This window comes from Ahaetulla prasina, chromosome 1, assembly GCF_028640845.1.
Source record: "Ahaetulla prasina isolate Xishuangbanna chromosome 1, ASM2864084v1, whole genome shotgun sequence".
Taxonomy (NCBI): Eukaryota; Metazoa; Chordata; class Lepidosauria; order Squamata; family Colubridae; genus Ahaetulla; species Ahaetulla prasina.
In genome coordinates this window covers 373,676,068-373,692,038 of record NC_080539.1, presented here as the reverse complement: position 1 = coordinate 373,692,038, position 15,971 = coordinate 373,676,068, and the positions used below count along the sequence as shown (strand labels likewise).

The 15,971-nt window shown below is 46.9% G+C and overlaps 1 protein-coding gene across 1 annotated transcript in view; it reads right to left on the bottom strand.

Moving 5' to 3' along the window:
• Nucleotides 1-304: 304 nt before the first annotated feature.
• TNFAIP8L1 (TNF alpha induced protein 8 like 1) overlaps nt 305-15,971 on the bottom strand; it is a 37,699-nt gene continuing 22,032 nt past the window's right edge. The window contains exon 2 of the mRNA XM_058163648.1: nt 305-4,816. Within this exon, the coding sequence (XP_058019631.1) occupies nt 4,251-4,811 (561 nt within the window). The 5' untranslated portion in view covers nt 4,812-4,816 and the 3' untranslated portion in view covers nt 305-4,250. The remainder of the gene's footprint in view (nt 4,817-15,971) is intronic.

Sequence of the window (15,971 nt, the reverse complement as noted above, 5' to 3'; positions counted from 1 at the left end):
TGCCCTGAGGACTTTGCTAGGACTTTGGCAGAGCTGCAGAGGCACGCTTGATACGGATTTCCCTGACCCAGCCGTCAGCGGAGGAGTGGGACACGACAGTAACCATTCCCTCCTCCCCCACCACCACTGGTCCCCAAAACTGGAAGAGTTGGGGAACGGTGCATTAAACGTTTTCCTCTGAAAGAGGATTGAAATATTCACATTAAGGGTGGTACATAATCTGTTTTATTCCGAACTATTCGGCCTCCTCTTTTTAGAGCTCATCCACGACGGGGATCAGAAATCACACATTGCAGGTAGTCCCCAACTTACAACCTTTCGTTTAATGACCGTTCGAAGTTACGACGACACTGAAAAAAAGGGGACTTCGGACCGTGGCAGCGCGATCCAAATTTAGACGCTTGGCAATTGATTCGTATTTATGACGGTCGCAGTGTCCTGGCGGAGCGGTCCCGTGATCTTTGCTTAACCACGGTGAAACCTTTGCTTAACCACGGTGAAAAGAAAGGTCGTACGATGGGGCAAAACCCCACTTCACAACACCTGCGTTGGAGAAGCGTTGGGTTCCATTGCGGTCGTAAGTCAAGGACTGCGTATATCTGCCGTTTTGTGGATTTTCGCTCCTTCGCCACGCTTTGTTTAGGAAAAATAAAAATAAAAATCACAATACCACAAGTGTTTTGCCCTTGTCTCCAAAACAAACTTTGGAAGGCAGAGCTGCGGCGTGAAATCTGAACACTCAGGAGGTCTCCTGGTTCAGGGGTCGCCAACCTTGGCCACTTTAAGACTTGTGGACTTCAACTCCCAGAATCCCTCAGCCAGCTTTGCTGGCTGAGGGATTCTGGGAATTGAAGTCCACAAGTCTTAAAGTGGCCAAGGTTGGAGACCCCTGTCCTGGTTCGCCATCAAGATGGCCACGATCATATTTTCTACATCCCAAACATCCAGTTGTACTCTAACTTCACACCGGAATGTGTAGGTTTGTTGAGAATGGCCTTTGGCTGAAATCCAAAGCGATTTTTTTTCCTCCTCACAAACAATATTTTGGGAAAGAAAAACAATTAAGGAGCTATTGAGAAGCAATGGGTTTTTATGTTAGATATGAATACGTCAAGCCGTGTTTCTGAGATTTGGAAAATTTAAGAAGTCTGGACTTGGATTCCAAGCATGTTAGCTGGGGGATTCTGGGAGTTGAAGTCCACCCATCTTAAAGCTTGGCTGGCTGGGGGATTCTGGGAGTTGTTCACCCATCTTAAAGCTTGGCCGGCTGCGGGATTCTGGGGGTTGAAGTCCACCCATCTTAAAGCATGCCGGCTGGGGATTCTGGGAGTTGAAGTCCACCCATCTTAAAGCATGCCGGCTGGGGATTCTGGGAGTTGAAGTCCACCCATCTTAAAACTTGGCCGGCTGGGGGATTCTGGGAGTAGAAGTTCATCCATCTTAAAGCTTGTCCGGCTGAGGGATTCTGGGAGTTGAAGTCCACCCATCTTAAAACTTGGCCGGCTGGGGGATTCTGGGAGTTGAAGCCCACCCATCTTAAAGCTTGGCCGGCTGCGGGATTCTGGGGGTTGAAGTCCACCCATCTTAAAGCATGCCGGCTGGGGATTCTGGGAGTTGAAGTCCACCCATCTTAAAACTTGGCCGGCTGGGGGATTCTGGGAGTTGAAGCCCACCCATCTTAAAGCTTGGCCGGCTGGGGGATTCTGGGAGTTGAAGTTCACCCATCTTAAAGCTTGGCCGGCTGGAGGATTCTGGGAGTTGAAGCCCACCCACCTTAAAGCTTGGCCGGCTGGGGGATTCTGGGAGTTGAAGCCCACCCACCTTAAAGCTTGGCCGGCTAGGGGATTCTGGGAGTTGAAGTTCACCCATCTTAAAACTTGGCCAGCTGGGGGATTCTGGGAGTTGAAGTTCATCCATCTTAAAGCTTGTCCGGCTGGGGGATTCTGGGAATTGAAGTTCACCCATCTTAAAACTTGGCCAGCTGGGGGATTCTGGGGGTTGAAGTCCACCCATCTTAAAGCATGCCGGCTGGGGATTCTGGGAGCTGAAGTCCACCCATCTTAAAGTTTGGCTGGCTGGGGGATTCTGGGAGTTGAAGTTCACTCATCTTAAAGCTTGGCCGGCTGGGGGATTCTGGGGGTTGAAGTCCACCCATCTTAAAACTTGGCCGGCTGGGGGATTCTGGGAGTTGAAGTTCATCCATCTTAAAGCATGCCGGCTGAGGGATTCTGGGAGTTGAAGTCCACCCATCTTAAAACTTGTCCGGCTGGGGGATTCTGGGAGTTGACATTCATCCATCTTGAAGCACGCCGGCTGAGGGATTCTGGGAGTTGAAGCCCACCCATCTTAAAGCATGACGGCTGGGGGATTCTGGGAGTTGAAGCCCACCCATCTTAAAGCTTGGCCGGCTGGGGGATTCTGGGAGTTGAAGTTCACCCATCATAAAGCTTGTCCGGCTGGGGGATTCTGGGGGTTGAAGTCCACCCATCTTAAAGCATGCCGGCTGGGGATTCTGGGAGTTGAAGTCCACCCATCTTAAAGTATGCCGGCTGAGGGATTCTGGGAGTTGAAGTCCACCCATCTTAAAACTTGGCCCGCTGGGGGATTCTGGGAGTTGAAGTCCACCCATCTTAAAGCTTGGCTGGCTAGGGAATTCTGGGAGTTGAAGTCTACCCATCTTAAAACTTGGCTGGCTAGGGAATTCTGGGAGTTGAAGTCCACCCATCTTAAAGCATGCCAGCTGGGGGATTCTGGGAATCAAAGTCTACCCCTCTTAAAGTTGCCAAAACACTGGGCAGGGCACAGAATCAAATTACAGTAAGATAGAATGTAGATGAATGTTACAACCAAAAACCCCCACAATCCTTTGAGTTTTGACCATGAAGGCTGGAGAGCCAACAATTGTGGGTGCTTCAGTGCAGTTTTTCTCTCAGATCAGATGGATGCCCTCCGGGTTCCTTCCAACTTGAAAGCATTTCCACAGGAGCTCCTTGGCTGACTGCCAAAGCTAAATAAGCTGCCGGTGGGAAGTGGAACATTTGGAGAAGCGCAATGGACCTTTAAGAGTTGCGTTTATGTGCGAATGCCAGCCACGTTGGGAAGAAAGACCATCGATGTCCCACTTGGCCAAAGGAGCTCCTTGAAAAGATTTGGTGAAAGTTAGAAGGCCCAACCAAATCAAATCTTTGGTTTAGTTGCTCCCACAGATGCATCTTCTATTCTAGAAGAAGACCAGATGCAGACGTGCAGAGAAGAGCGACAAAGATGATTAGGGGGACAATATATAAAGAACGGTTGCTGGAATTGGGTATGTCTAATTTAATGAAAAGGAGGACTCAGGGTGACACGATAGCAGTCTTCCAGTTTTTGAGGGGCTGCCCCAAAGAAGAGGGAGTCAAGCTATTCTCCAAAGCACCTGAAGGCAGGACAAGAAGCAACGGATGGAAACTCGTCAAGGAGAGAAGCAATCTAGAACTAAGGAGAAACTTCCTAACAGTGAGAACAATCAATCTGTGGAACTACTTGCCTCCAGAAGTTGTGGGTGCTCCAATACCGGAAGTTTTTAAGAAGAGCTTGGACAACCGTTTGTTCTGCTTTGGTATCGGATTTCCTGCCTGAGCAAGGGGTTGGACTAGAAGACCTCCAAGGTCCCTTCCCACTTTGTTACGCTGTTGTTAGCAAGACAACACAGGGGTCTGGAAATAGCTTGCGGTGTAACCCACCTCTTTAGCCCTTTCAGGTTGAAGAGGTACCAGAGTGGAAGTCAATTATTTAAGTCAAAAATCCAGGGGATTGGACTAGAACAGAGGTCTTCAACCTTGGCAGCTTTAAGACTTGTGGACTTCAACTCCCAGAATTCTGGGAGTTGAAGTCCACAAGTCTTAAAGCTGCCAAGGTTGAAGACCTCTGGACTAGAAGACCTCCATGGTCCCTTCCAACTCTGTCATTCTGTTCTGTTCAAGAACAAATCTGGAGATGGCCCTCAATGATGGTCTCCATCAGAGTTGGCCCTGGTTGCCTTCCACCCAAACCCTTTATAAACCTCCTTTAGTCTCTTGGAGAAAGTTAAGAGAGGACAGTGGAAAAACCCAAGGTGAAACCATCCATCACTAAAAACAACAACAACAACAAGAACACCCCACAATCTCATTCGTAAAATACTCCTCCATTACGTCAAAAGCAGATCCGGAGGGTGGAGAAACCAAAGTCAAGGAGTCCACCGGAGTCTTGAAGATACAGGCTTCGGTGTTTCAGATGTTGCCTTCATCCAACATTTGGTTCAGCCCTTCGCAGATCCGTTGCAGGTGGGTCTGGTAGGGCTCCGAAGAACCGTAGAGCGCGGAGAGGAACTCGTAGTCCGCGAAATGGTTGAAGACATGGTTGATCCGAGAATGGGACTTGCCGGTCAGGTGCGTGTTGACGGCTTGGTGGAGCAGGTCGCGGCATTCGTTGAGCATGTTGGACATGACCCGGCGGTCGAAAGTGAAGTCTACCTGGTAGAAGCTGACCGCCGTCATGGCCAAGGTATGGAGCTTCTTACGGAAGCGGTCCATCAAGACCAGCTCTTCGACGGCGAACTGCTTGTTGCGGTACAAGACGCCCAACTTCACCACGATCTTGATCAGGTTCTTGATGACCTTTTGGGCTTCTTTGCGGTTGTGAGTGTATTCCTTGGTGACCCGGTAGAGCTCGTCCAGGATCTCGCTGCTGATGTCATCGATGAAGATGCTGGCCATGTTTTTGGAGGCCATCTTGCTCAGCAGCTTCTTCTGAGCTTGGAGAGCCAAATTCTTAGTGCTGAAGGTATCCATCTTCCCTGAGGGATGGGAGAAGAAGGCATCTGTCATCATCATCATCATCACAAGTCCTCTTATTATTGCATCATCGGCATTTATGCAAGCAGGCTGGGACATCACCTGAGGCAGGGGTCTCCAACCTTGGCAACTTTAAGACTTGTGGACTTCGACTTCCAGAGTTCCTCAGCCAGCTTTGCTGGCTGAGGGATTCTGGGGGGCGGAGTCCACAAGTCTTTTTTTTTTAAATTTGGATTTATAGCCCGCCCTTCTCTGAAGACTCAGGGTGGCTTACACTATGTCAAGCAATAGTCTTCATCCATTTGTATATTATATACAAAGTCAACTTATTGCCCCCAACAATCTGGGTCCTCATTTTACCTACCTTATAAAGGATGGAAGGCTGAGTCGACCTTGGGCCTGGTGGGGCTTGAACCTGCAGTAATTGCAAGCAGCTGCTGTTAATAACAGACTGTCTTACCAGTCTGAGCCACAGAGGCCCCTAAGTCTTTAAAGTTGCCAAGGTTGGAGACCCCTGACCTGAGGGACATTTTACTCAACTTGCCTTGAGTGGGACTGACCTTGAATAGGACCATCATGACGTACGACCGTAATGGTCAGCCTCCAATACGGTCCTAACGTCCAGGGCTACGTATACTGGTAGTCCTCGACAGTCAACATTTCACTTAGTGACCGGTCAAACAAGGTCACTGAAAGAGTGACTTATGACCATTTCTCAAACTTAGGATCACAGATCCTGAGCCTCTGGTGGCTCAGGCTGCTAATGCAGTCTGTTATTAACACACAGCTGCCTGCAATTACTGCAGGTTCGAGCCCCACCAGGCCCGAGGTTGACTCAGCCTTCCATCCTTTATAAGGTAGGTAAAATGAGGACCCAGATTGTTGGGGGGGGCAATAAAAGTTGACTTTGTATATAATATACAAATGGATGAAGACTATTGCTTAACACAGTTTAAGCCGCCCTGAGTCTTCGGAGAAGGGCGGGATATAAATTAAAAAATAAATAAAAAAGTACCCCCAGGGTCACGGGATCAAAATTCAGACCCTTGACAACTGGGTTCATACTTACGACGGTTCCAGTCATGTGATCCCCCCCCTTTTGTGACCTTCTTACAAGCAAAGTCGATGGGGAAAACCAGATTCGCTTAACAACCCTGTTCCTAACGTAACCACGGCAGCGATGCGCTTAATGACGTTGGCAAGAAAAGTTGTAAAACGGAGCGGCTTGCCTCCGGAGGTTGTGGCTGCTCCAACCCTGGAGGGTTTCAAGAAGAGATTGGAGAAGCCATTTGTCTGAAATCGTTAAGGTTTTCCACTTGAGCAGGGGTTGGACTAGATGACCTCCAAGATCCCTTCTGTTAAACGGCGCAAAAGCTCACATAACAGATGTCTTGCTTAGCAGAACATAACAGAATTGACAAGGGCCGTGATTCACTTAACAACCATGGCAGGGAAGGTGGTAAAATGGGACAAAGCTCAGTCAATAAACTGTCTCGCTTTGGAATGGAGGAAGTGGATCGATTATATTCAAAATAAGTATCAGATTAAAAAATATCAATTAGTTTTTGAGTGAAGTTAGGAATTGCTATGTATTAGAGTTTAAGAAAGAAGGGAATTGATAGTGTGATGGTGTGAAATGGAATATGTTTTATGTTATATTTTAGATTCTGTTTGTTAGTTACAATACCTGGTATTCTGTTCTGGGAAGTCTCGGGGAGGAGGGGAAATGGGGGAGGAAGCTTATAAATTGATTGACTGCCATTGTACAGGAATAATGGTAGAATTAAACAAGTTGGAATGGTGTAAAGTCGGGACTGCTCGGTCACCACTCCCGAAGGGAAAGGGTAAGGAAAGAGGAGTAAAGAAGGAAGAAAGTAGGTAGGCAGGTGGGTAGGTAGGAAAGAAGGAGGAGAAGAAAGGATAGGAGGAGGAGAAGAAGGAGAAGATAGAGGGTTAGAAAGGATGGTAGTGAGAAGTGGGAAGAGGAGGGAAGTAGGAAAGCGAGGAGAAGGATGGTGGGAAAAGATGAAGAAGGATGAGAAGGGAAGAAAGGATTAAGGGAGGGAGTGGCGGTGGAGCAGCCCTGATTGAGTATAATTTGAGTATAGGATTGATTGTTGGATAAGTGATTGTATTGTACACTGGTCAAATTGTGGGAAATATTATGAAAATAAAAATTTTGCTCTAAAAAATAAATAAAAAGTACCCCAGGGTCACGGGATCAAAATTCAGCCCCTTGACAACTGGGTTCATACTTACGACGGTTCCAGTCATGTGATTCCCCCCCTTTTGTGACCTTCTTACAAGCAAAGTCGATGGGGAAAACCAGATTCGCTTAACGACCCTGTTCCTAATGTAACCACGGCAGCGATGCGCTTAATGACGTTGGCGAGAAAAGTTGTAAAACGGAGCGGCTTGCCTCCGGAGGTTGTGGCTGCTCCAACCCTGGAGGGTTTCAAGAAGAGATTGGAGAAGCCATTTGTCTGAAATCGTTAAGGTTTTCCACTTGAGCAGGGGTTGGACTAGATGACCTCCAAGATCCCTTCTGTTAAACGGCGCAAAAGCTCACATAACAGATGTCTTGCTTAGCAGAACATAACAGAATTGACAAGGGCCGTGATTCACTTAACAACCATGGCAGGGAAGGTGGTAAAATGGAACAAAGCTCAGTCAATAAACTGTCTCGCTTTGGAATGGAGGAAGTGGATCGATTATATTCAAAATAAGTATCAGATTAAAAAATATCATTTAGTTTTTGAGTGAAGTTAGGAATTGCTATGTATTAGTTTAAGAAAGAAGGGAATTGATAGTGTGATGGTGTGAAATGGAATATGTTTTATGTTATATTTTAGATTATGTTTGTTAGTTACAATACCTGGTATTCTGTTCTGGGAAGTCTCGGGGAGGAGGGGAAATGGGGGGAGGAAGCTTATAAATTGATTGATTGCCATTGTACAGGAATAATGGTAGAATTAAACAAGTTGGAATGGTGTAAAGTCGGGACTGCTCGGTCACCACTCCCGAAGGAAAGGGTAAGGAAAGAGGAGTAAAGAAGGAAGAAAGTAGGTAGGCAGGTGGGTAGGTAGGAAAGAAGGAGGAGAAGAAAGGATAGGAGGAGGAGAAGAAGGAGAAGATAGAGGGTTAGAAAGGATGGTAGTGAGAAGTGGGAAGAGGAGGGAAGTAGGAAAGCGAGGAGAAGGATGGTGGGGAAAGTTGAAGAAGGATGAGAAGGAAGAAAGGATTAAGGGAGGGAGTGGCGGTCGAGCAGCCCTGATTGAGTATAATTTGAGTATAGGATTGATTGTTGGATAAGTGATTGTATTGTACACTGGTCAAATTGTGGGAATTATTATGAAAATAAAAATTTTGCTCTAAAAAATAAATAAAAAGTACCCCAGGGTCACGGGATCAAAATTCAGACCCTTGACAACTGGGTTCATACTTTACGACGGTTCCAGTCATGTGATCCCCCCCCTTTTGTGACCTTCTTACAAGCAAAGTCGATGGGGAAAACCAGATTCGCTTAACAACCCTGTTCCTAACGTAACCACGGCAGCGATGCGCTTAATGACGTTGGCAAGAAAAGTTGTAAAACGGAGCGGCTTGCCTCCGGAGGTTGTGGCTGCTCCAACCCTGGAGGGTTTCAAGAAGAGATTGGAGAAGCCATTTGTCTGAAATCGTTAAGGTTTTCCACTTGAGCAGGGGTTGGACTAGATGACCTCCAAGATCCCTTCTGTTAAACGTGCTAAAAGCTCACATAACAGATGTCTTGCTTAGCAGAACATAACAGAATTGACAAGGGCCGTGATTCACTTAACAACCATGGCAGGAAGGTGGTAAAATGGAACAAAGCTCAGTCAATAAACTGTCTCGCTTTGGAATGGAGGAAGTGGATTGATTATATTCAAAATAAGTATCAGATTAAAAAATATCAATTAGTTTTTGAGTGAAGTTAGGAATTGCTATGTATTAGTTTAAGAAAGAAGGAATTGATAGTGTGATGGTGTGAAATGGAATATGTTTTATGTTATATTTTAGATTATGTTTGTTAGTTACAATACCCTGTATTCTGTTCTGGGAAGTCTCGGGGAGGAGGGGAAATGGGGGGAGGGAAGACTATAAATTGATTGGTTGCCATTGTACAGGAATAATGGTAGAATTAAACAAGTTGGAATGGTGTAAAGTCGGGACTGCTCGGTCACCACTCCCGAAGGAAAGGGTAAGGAAAGAGGAGTAAAGAAGGAAGAAAGTAGGTAGGCAGGTGGGTAGGTAGGAAAGAAGGAGGAGAAGAAAGGATAGGAGGAGGAGAAGAAGGAGAAAATAGAGGGTTAGAAAGGATGGTAGTGAGAAGTGGGGAAGAGGAGGGGAAGTAGGAAAGCGAGGAGAAGGATGGTGGGGAAAGTTGAAGAAGGATGAGAAGGGTAGAAAGGATTAAGGGAGGGAGTGGCGGTCGAGCAGCCCTGATTGAGTATAATTTGAGTATAGGATTGATTGTTGGATAAGTGATTGTATTGTACACTGGTCAAGTTGTGGGAATTATTATGGAAAATAAAAATTTTGCTCTAAAAAAATAAATAAACTGTCTCGCTTAGCAACATAAATTTTGGGCTCCGTTGGAGCCGTAAGTCAAGGATTGCCTGTACTCCGTTTTTCTTCCAGGTTCTGTGAGAGGCTTAAAGTCATCTGATGCTCAGAGTGGATTTGAATTCTCCAAATCAAAGTTTTTCAACCTTGGCATGTTTAAGAGGCTTCACTCAACCTGAATAGAGCTGGAAGGGACCTTGGAGGTCTTCCAGTCCAACCCCCTGCTCAAGTATAGGAGACCCTATACGTGTGATGGGGTGTTCTGTCTCCTTCCCCACTTCAGACCCACGAGCTGGCCTTCAGCCAGTGGATTCACGGCTCTTATCAGTCCTGGCAGAGAAAACGCAGCTGCCTGCCAAAGTTAACTCACAGAGTAAGACTTTCAGCTCTTTTTGAAACGGATCAGCTAAACTTTGCTTCCCGTGGAGTGAGAGCCATCCCAAAGCTCCTGCCCCACCCTTCCTTTTGATGACGCCACCTTTCTAATTTTCTGAAGCGTGGGTCAATCCAAGCTTGGTTATTATTATCAGCTGGGTCTGAAGGCGTAGCCTGGGGAAGGGAGGAATCAGGGGATGACGGCCTCATTACGTCCTCCGACTGGCCTGGTTCTGGCTCCTGGAGCCGAGCCAAAGGAATCGGTGCTCCCGAGGTAGCCACCGCCCTTCCCCTCACTCTCGGAGTCACTTTCGGGCATGGGGCCAGGTCTGGGGCTGGAGTCACAACATGGGGAACCATGGCATGTGTGCCACAGGTGCGGAGCCATATCTCTGGGCACAGTCCCGTTGCCCTAGTTCAGCTCCTGATTTTTGGGCCTTCAGGGCTCACCGAAAGTTGGGAAAGGAGCCTCTGGGGCACCTCTGGGAATGGGGAAGGCAGTTTTCACCCTCCCCAGGTTCCAAAAAAGGCTCTGGAGGCTGGGTAGGGTGAAAAACAGGCCTACTGGCCCATCGGGCCGCTATGTGTCAAAAGCAGGGAGTGTCACACACGGGGACAGGGTGCATTGAATTATGGGTGTGGGCATGCAAGCGACCTCCTGCTCCTCCCGCTTTTGGCAATTCTGGGAGTTGAAGTCCGCCAGGCTTAAAGTTGCCAAGGTTGGAGACCCCGGGTATAGGGCAGTGATGGCTAACCAGTCTCTTCTTAAATGATCGTAAGTCATTTTTTTTCCACTGCCAATTGTAACAGTCACTAAACGAACTGTGATAAGTTGAGGGCTACCTGTACTTGGTTATAGAGTGGGATTACTCTCATTTTACTCCTTTACTCTTTTCACTGGGTGGATGGGTAGGTGGGGGGGAAGGAATGTATCCAAATTTTAATCATGTGATCACAAGGGTGCTTCCATCAATCAATCAATCAATCAATCAATCAGAATAGAGCTGGAAGGGACCTCGAGGCCTCCTAGTCCAGCCCCCCTGTTCAGGCAGGAGACCCTATCCCATTTCAGACAAGTGGCTTTCCAGTCTCTTCTTAAAATCCTCCAGTGATGGAGCACCCACAACTTCTGGTGGCAAGCTGTCCCGCTGGTTAATTGTCCTCACTGTTAAGAAGTTTCTCCTCAATTCCAGGTTGCTTCTCTCCTTGATTAGTTTCCATCTGTTGCTTCTTGTCCTGCCCTCAGGTGCTTTGGAGAATAATTTGTCCCCGTTCCTCTTTGTGACAGCCCCTCAAATACAGCTATCATCCTTACGATTTATACTGATATTGTTTCCCGATTGCTTATTTGTAGCCTATGACTATCATTAAGTGTTGTATCATTAAGTGTTAAATTTTGTACCCTATGACTATCATTAAGTGTTGTAAGTGTTGTACCTTTAAATATTTGAGCGGGAAATCAGCACGTTGCTGATTGGTCAAAGCCTCCAACAGAATTGTATAAAAGGAGAGGGTTTTCGCCCAGCCTGTTGCTGGGTTCACCATATATTAAAGAGCTGTTGTCACTACCCTGGTCTCCAGCCTCGTTACTTCCCGAACTTAACATTGGCGACGAAGGTGGGATTTCGAGGCTAAGGAGAACCACGATAGTTCCGAACCCAGCAAACTCAGGGCAGAAACGCGGAAATGGCAAACACGCCACCCGCACCGTACAACCCGGCCAAGGAGAAATGGGGAACGTATATGACCCGTTTCGAAAGCTTTCTAGAAGCCAACGAACTACAGGGAATCCCTGATAACCGCAAACGGGCTTACTTCTTAAGCCATTGCGGGCCGGAGGTAATCGAGATTGCGGAAGCCCTGGCAGAGCCAACGCCGATACAATCGGTATCGTGGCCGACTCTGCAGACTTTGCTGAAGAACCATTTCGCCACGCCGGCCCAAATACGCAGCGGTTTGAATTCGGAGAACGAGACAGATGGAGGGCGAGTCCATCGGTGACTACATGGCCATAAGAAGAGCGCCCAAGGACTGCGGATACCGAGACTTAGACGAGGTGCTACTCGAGCAACTCATCCGAGGGGTCAAGGACATCCGCTCACGGCGACGGCTGCTAGCCAAGAGCAACCTGACACTAGCCAACGCCTGGACGAAGCCAGAGCACACGAAATGTCTACTAAAGCAGCAGAGACCCTATCCCATTTGAGACAAGTGGCTGTCCAGTCTCTTCTTAAATGATCGTAAGTCATTTTTTTTCCCAGTGCCAATTGTAACAGTCACTAAACGAACTATGATAAGTTGAGGGCTACCTGTACTTGGTTATAGAGTGGGATTACTCTCATTTTACTCTTTTACTCTTTTCACTGGGTGGGTGGGTAGGTGGGGGGGAAGGAATGTATCCAAATTTTAATCATGTGATCACAGGGGTGCTTCCATCAATCAATCAATCAGAATAGAGCTGGAATGGACCTCGGAGGTCTTCTAGTCCAGCCCCCCTGTTCAGGCAGGAGACCCTATCCCATTTCAGACAAGTGGCTGTCCAGTCTCTTCTTAAAATCCTTCAGTGATGGAGTAGCCACAACCTCTGGTGGCAAGCTGTCCCGCTGGTTAATTGTCTTGACTGTTAAGAAGTTTCTCCTCAATTCCAGGTTGCTTCTCTCCTTGATTAGTTTCCATCTGTTGCTTCTTGTCCTGCCCTCAGGTGCTTTGGAGAATAATTTGTCCCCGCTCCTCTTTGTGACAGCCCCTCAAATACTGCTATCATCCTTACGATTTATACTGATATTGTTTCCTGATTGCTTATTTGTAGCCTATGACTATCATTAAGTGTTGTACCTTGATGAAGGTATCTTTTCTTTTATGTACACTGAGAGCATATGCAATCAAGACAAATTCCTTGTGTGTCCAATCACACTTGGCCAATAAAAATTCTATTCTATTCTATTCTATCTACGGGACCACCTACTGTTACCTCATGCCTCCCACCGACCCGTACGCTCACACAGAGAGGGACTTCTCAGGGTGCCGTCCGCCAAACAATGTCGGCTGGCGGCTCCCAGGGGGAGATCCTTCTCTGTGGGGGCTCCTACTCTTTGGAATGAACTTCCCCCTGGTTTACGCCAAATATCTGACCTTGGACCTTCCGCCGCGAATTGAAAACACATTTATTTATTCGCTGGCTTAAATTTTGTACCCTATGACTATCATTAAGTGTTGTAAGTGTTGTAAGTGTTGTATCATTAAGTGTTAAATTTTGTACCCTATGACTATCATTAAGTGTTAAATTTTGTACCCTATGACTATCATTAAGTGTTAAATTTTGTACCCTATGACTATCATTAAGTGTTGTATCATTAAGTGTTGTATCATTAAGTGTTAAATTTTGTACCCTATGACTATCATTAAGTGTTGTAAGTGTTGTATCATTAAGTGTTGTATCATTAAGTGTTGTAAGTGTTGTAAGTGTTGTATCATTAAGTGTTAAATTTTGTACCCTATGACTATCATTAAGTGTTAAATTTTGTACCCTATGACTATCATTAAGTCTTGTATCATTGTTAAATTTGTGCCCTATGACTATTGTTAAGTGTTGTAAGTGTTGTACCTTGATGAAGATATCTTTTCTTTTATGTACACTGAGAGCATATGCATCAAGACAAATTCCTTGTGTGTCCAATCACACTTGGCCAATAAAAATTCTATTCTATTCTATTCTATTCTATTCTATTCTTGTTGTGCCTCGTCCTCCTCCTCTCCTCAGCTGGGCCCCTCCCGCCTCTTCCCGGCCCTGCTATCAGATTCAGAGTCTGATAATGAAGAGGAACGGCCTGGCATGCCTCTAGCCCCCAGCCCTGGCACCATGCCCAGACTGAAAGTCAGAAATGAACAAATAAACCTCACTCCTACAGCGTGTGCGCAGGGAGCCAGCCACGTGCTAGAATTACCGCAGCAGATTCAGAGTCTGATAATGAGGAGGAACGGCCTGGCATGCCTCTAGCCCCCAGCCCTGGCACCATGCCCAGACTGAAAGTCAGAAATGAACAAATAAACCTCACTCCTACAGCGTGTGAGCAGGGAGCCAGCCACGTGCTAGAATTACCGGCAGCAGATTCAGAGTCTGATAATGAAGAGGAACGGCCTGGCATGCCTCTAGCCCCCAGCCCTGGCACCATGCCCAGACTGAAAGTCAGAAATGAACAAATAAACCTCACTCCTACAGCGTGTGAGCAGGAGCCAGCCACGTGCTAGAATTACCGCAGCAGATTCAGAGTCTGATAATGAAGAGGAACGGCCTGGCATGCCTCTAGCCCCCAGCCCTGGCACCATGCCCAGACTGAAAGTCAGAAATGAACAAATAAACCTCACTCCTACAGCGTGTGAGCAGGAGCCAGCCACGTGCTAGATTAGGCTTAAGGCGAGGAGAGTCCTTTGCCCTAAAACCAAAATTGATAAGGAGCTGGATAAGCTCATTAATCAGGGATCTTGGTGCCAGTCGATCACGCAAAGTGGGAGACGCCAATCGTCACCCCATAAAACCGGACGGGTCAATTAGAATTTGCGCTGACTACAAGGCGACGCTTAACAAAGCCTTACAGAAAAGCGCCACCCGGGTTCCGTAGTGCAACACTTATTGCACTCTTGGGGCAAGGGCAAGTCTTTGCAAAGTTAGACTTGGCCCAAGCCTACCAACAACTGCCAGTAGACGCCCGCACAGCCAAGCCCAAACGATTGTGACGCACAGGGGGCCTTCACCTGAGGCAGGGGTCTCCAACCTTGGCAACTTTAAGACTTGTGGACTTCGACTTCCAGAGTTCCTCAGCCAGCTTTGCTGGCTGAGGGATTCTGGGAGTCGAAGTCCACAAGTCTTTTTTTTAAAAATTTGCATTTATATCCCACCCTTCTCCGAAGACTCAGGGCGGCTTACACTGTGTCAAGCAATAGTCTTCATCCATTTGTATATTATATACAAAGTCAACTTATTGCCCCCCCAACAATCTGGGTCCTCATTTTACCTCCCTTATAAAGGATGGAAGGCTGAGTCAACCTTGGGCCTGGTGGGACTAGAACCTGCAGTAATTGCAGGCAGCTGTTGTTAATAACAGACTGTCTTACCAGTCTGAGCCACAGAGGCCCCTAAGTCTTTAAAGTTGCCAAGGTTGGAGACCCCTGACCTGAGGGACATTTTACTCAACTTGCCTTGAGTGGGACTGACCTTGAATAGGACCATCATGACGTACGACCGTAATGGTCAGCCTCCAATACAGTCCTAACGTCCAGGGCTACGTATACTGGTAGTCCTCGACAGTCAACATTTCAGTTAGTGACCGGTCAAACAAGGTCACTGAAAGAGTGACTTATGACCATTTCTCACACTTAGGATCACTGATCCTGAGCCTCTGGTGGCTCAGGCTGCTAATGCAGTCTGTTATTAACAGCAGCTGCCTGCAATTACTGCAGGTTCTAGTCCCACCAGGCCCAAGGTTGACTCAGCCTTCCATCCTTTATAAGGTAGGTAAAATGAGGACCCAGATTGTTGGGGGGGCAATAAATTGACTTTGTATATAATATACAAATGGATGAAGACAATTGCTTGACATAGTGTAAGCCGCCCTGAGTCTTCGGAGAAGGGCGGGATATAAATTAAAAAATAAATAAAAAAGTACCCCCAGGGTCACGGGATCAAAATTCAGCCCCTTGACAACTGGGTTCATACTTACGACGGTTCCAGTCATGTGATTCCCCCCCTTTTGTGACCTTCTTACAAGCAAAGTCGATGGGGAAAACCAGATTCGCTTAACGACCCTGTTCCTAATGTAACCACGGCAGCGATGCGCTTAATGACGTTGGCGAGAAAAGTTGTAAAACGGAGCGGCTTGCCTCCGGAGGTTGTGGCTGCTCCAACCCTGGAGGGTTTCAAGAAGAGATTGGAGAAGCCATTTGTCTGAAATCGTTAAGGTTTTCCACTTGAGCAGGGGTTGGACTAGATGACCTCCAAGATCCCTTCTGTTAAACGGCGCAAAAGCTCACATAACAGATGTCTTGCTTAGCAGAACATAACAGAATTGACAAGGGCCGTGATTCACTTAACAACCATGGCAGGGAAGGTGGTAAAATGGAACAAAGCTCAGTCAATAAACTGTCTCGCTTTGGAATGGAGGAAGTGGATTGATTATATTCAAAATAAGTATCAGATTAAAA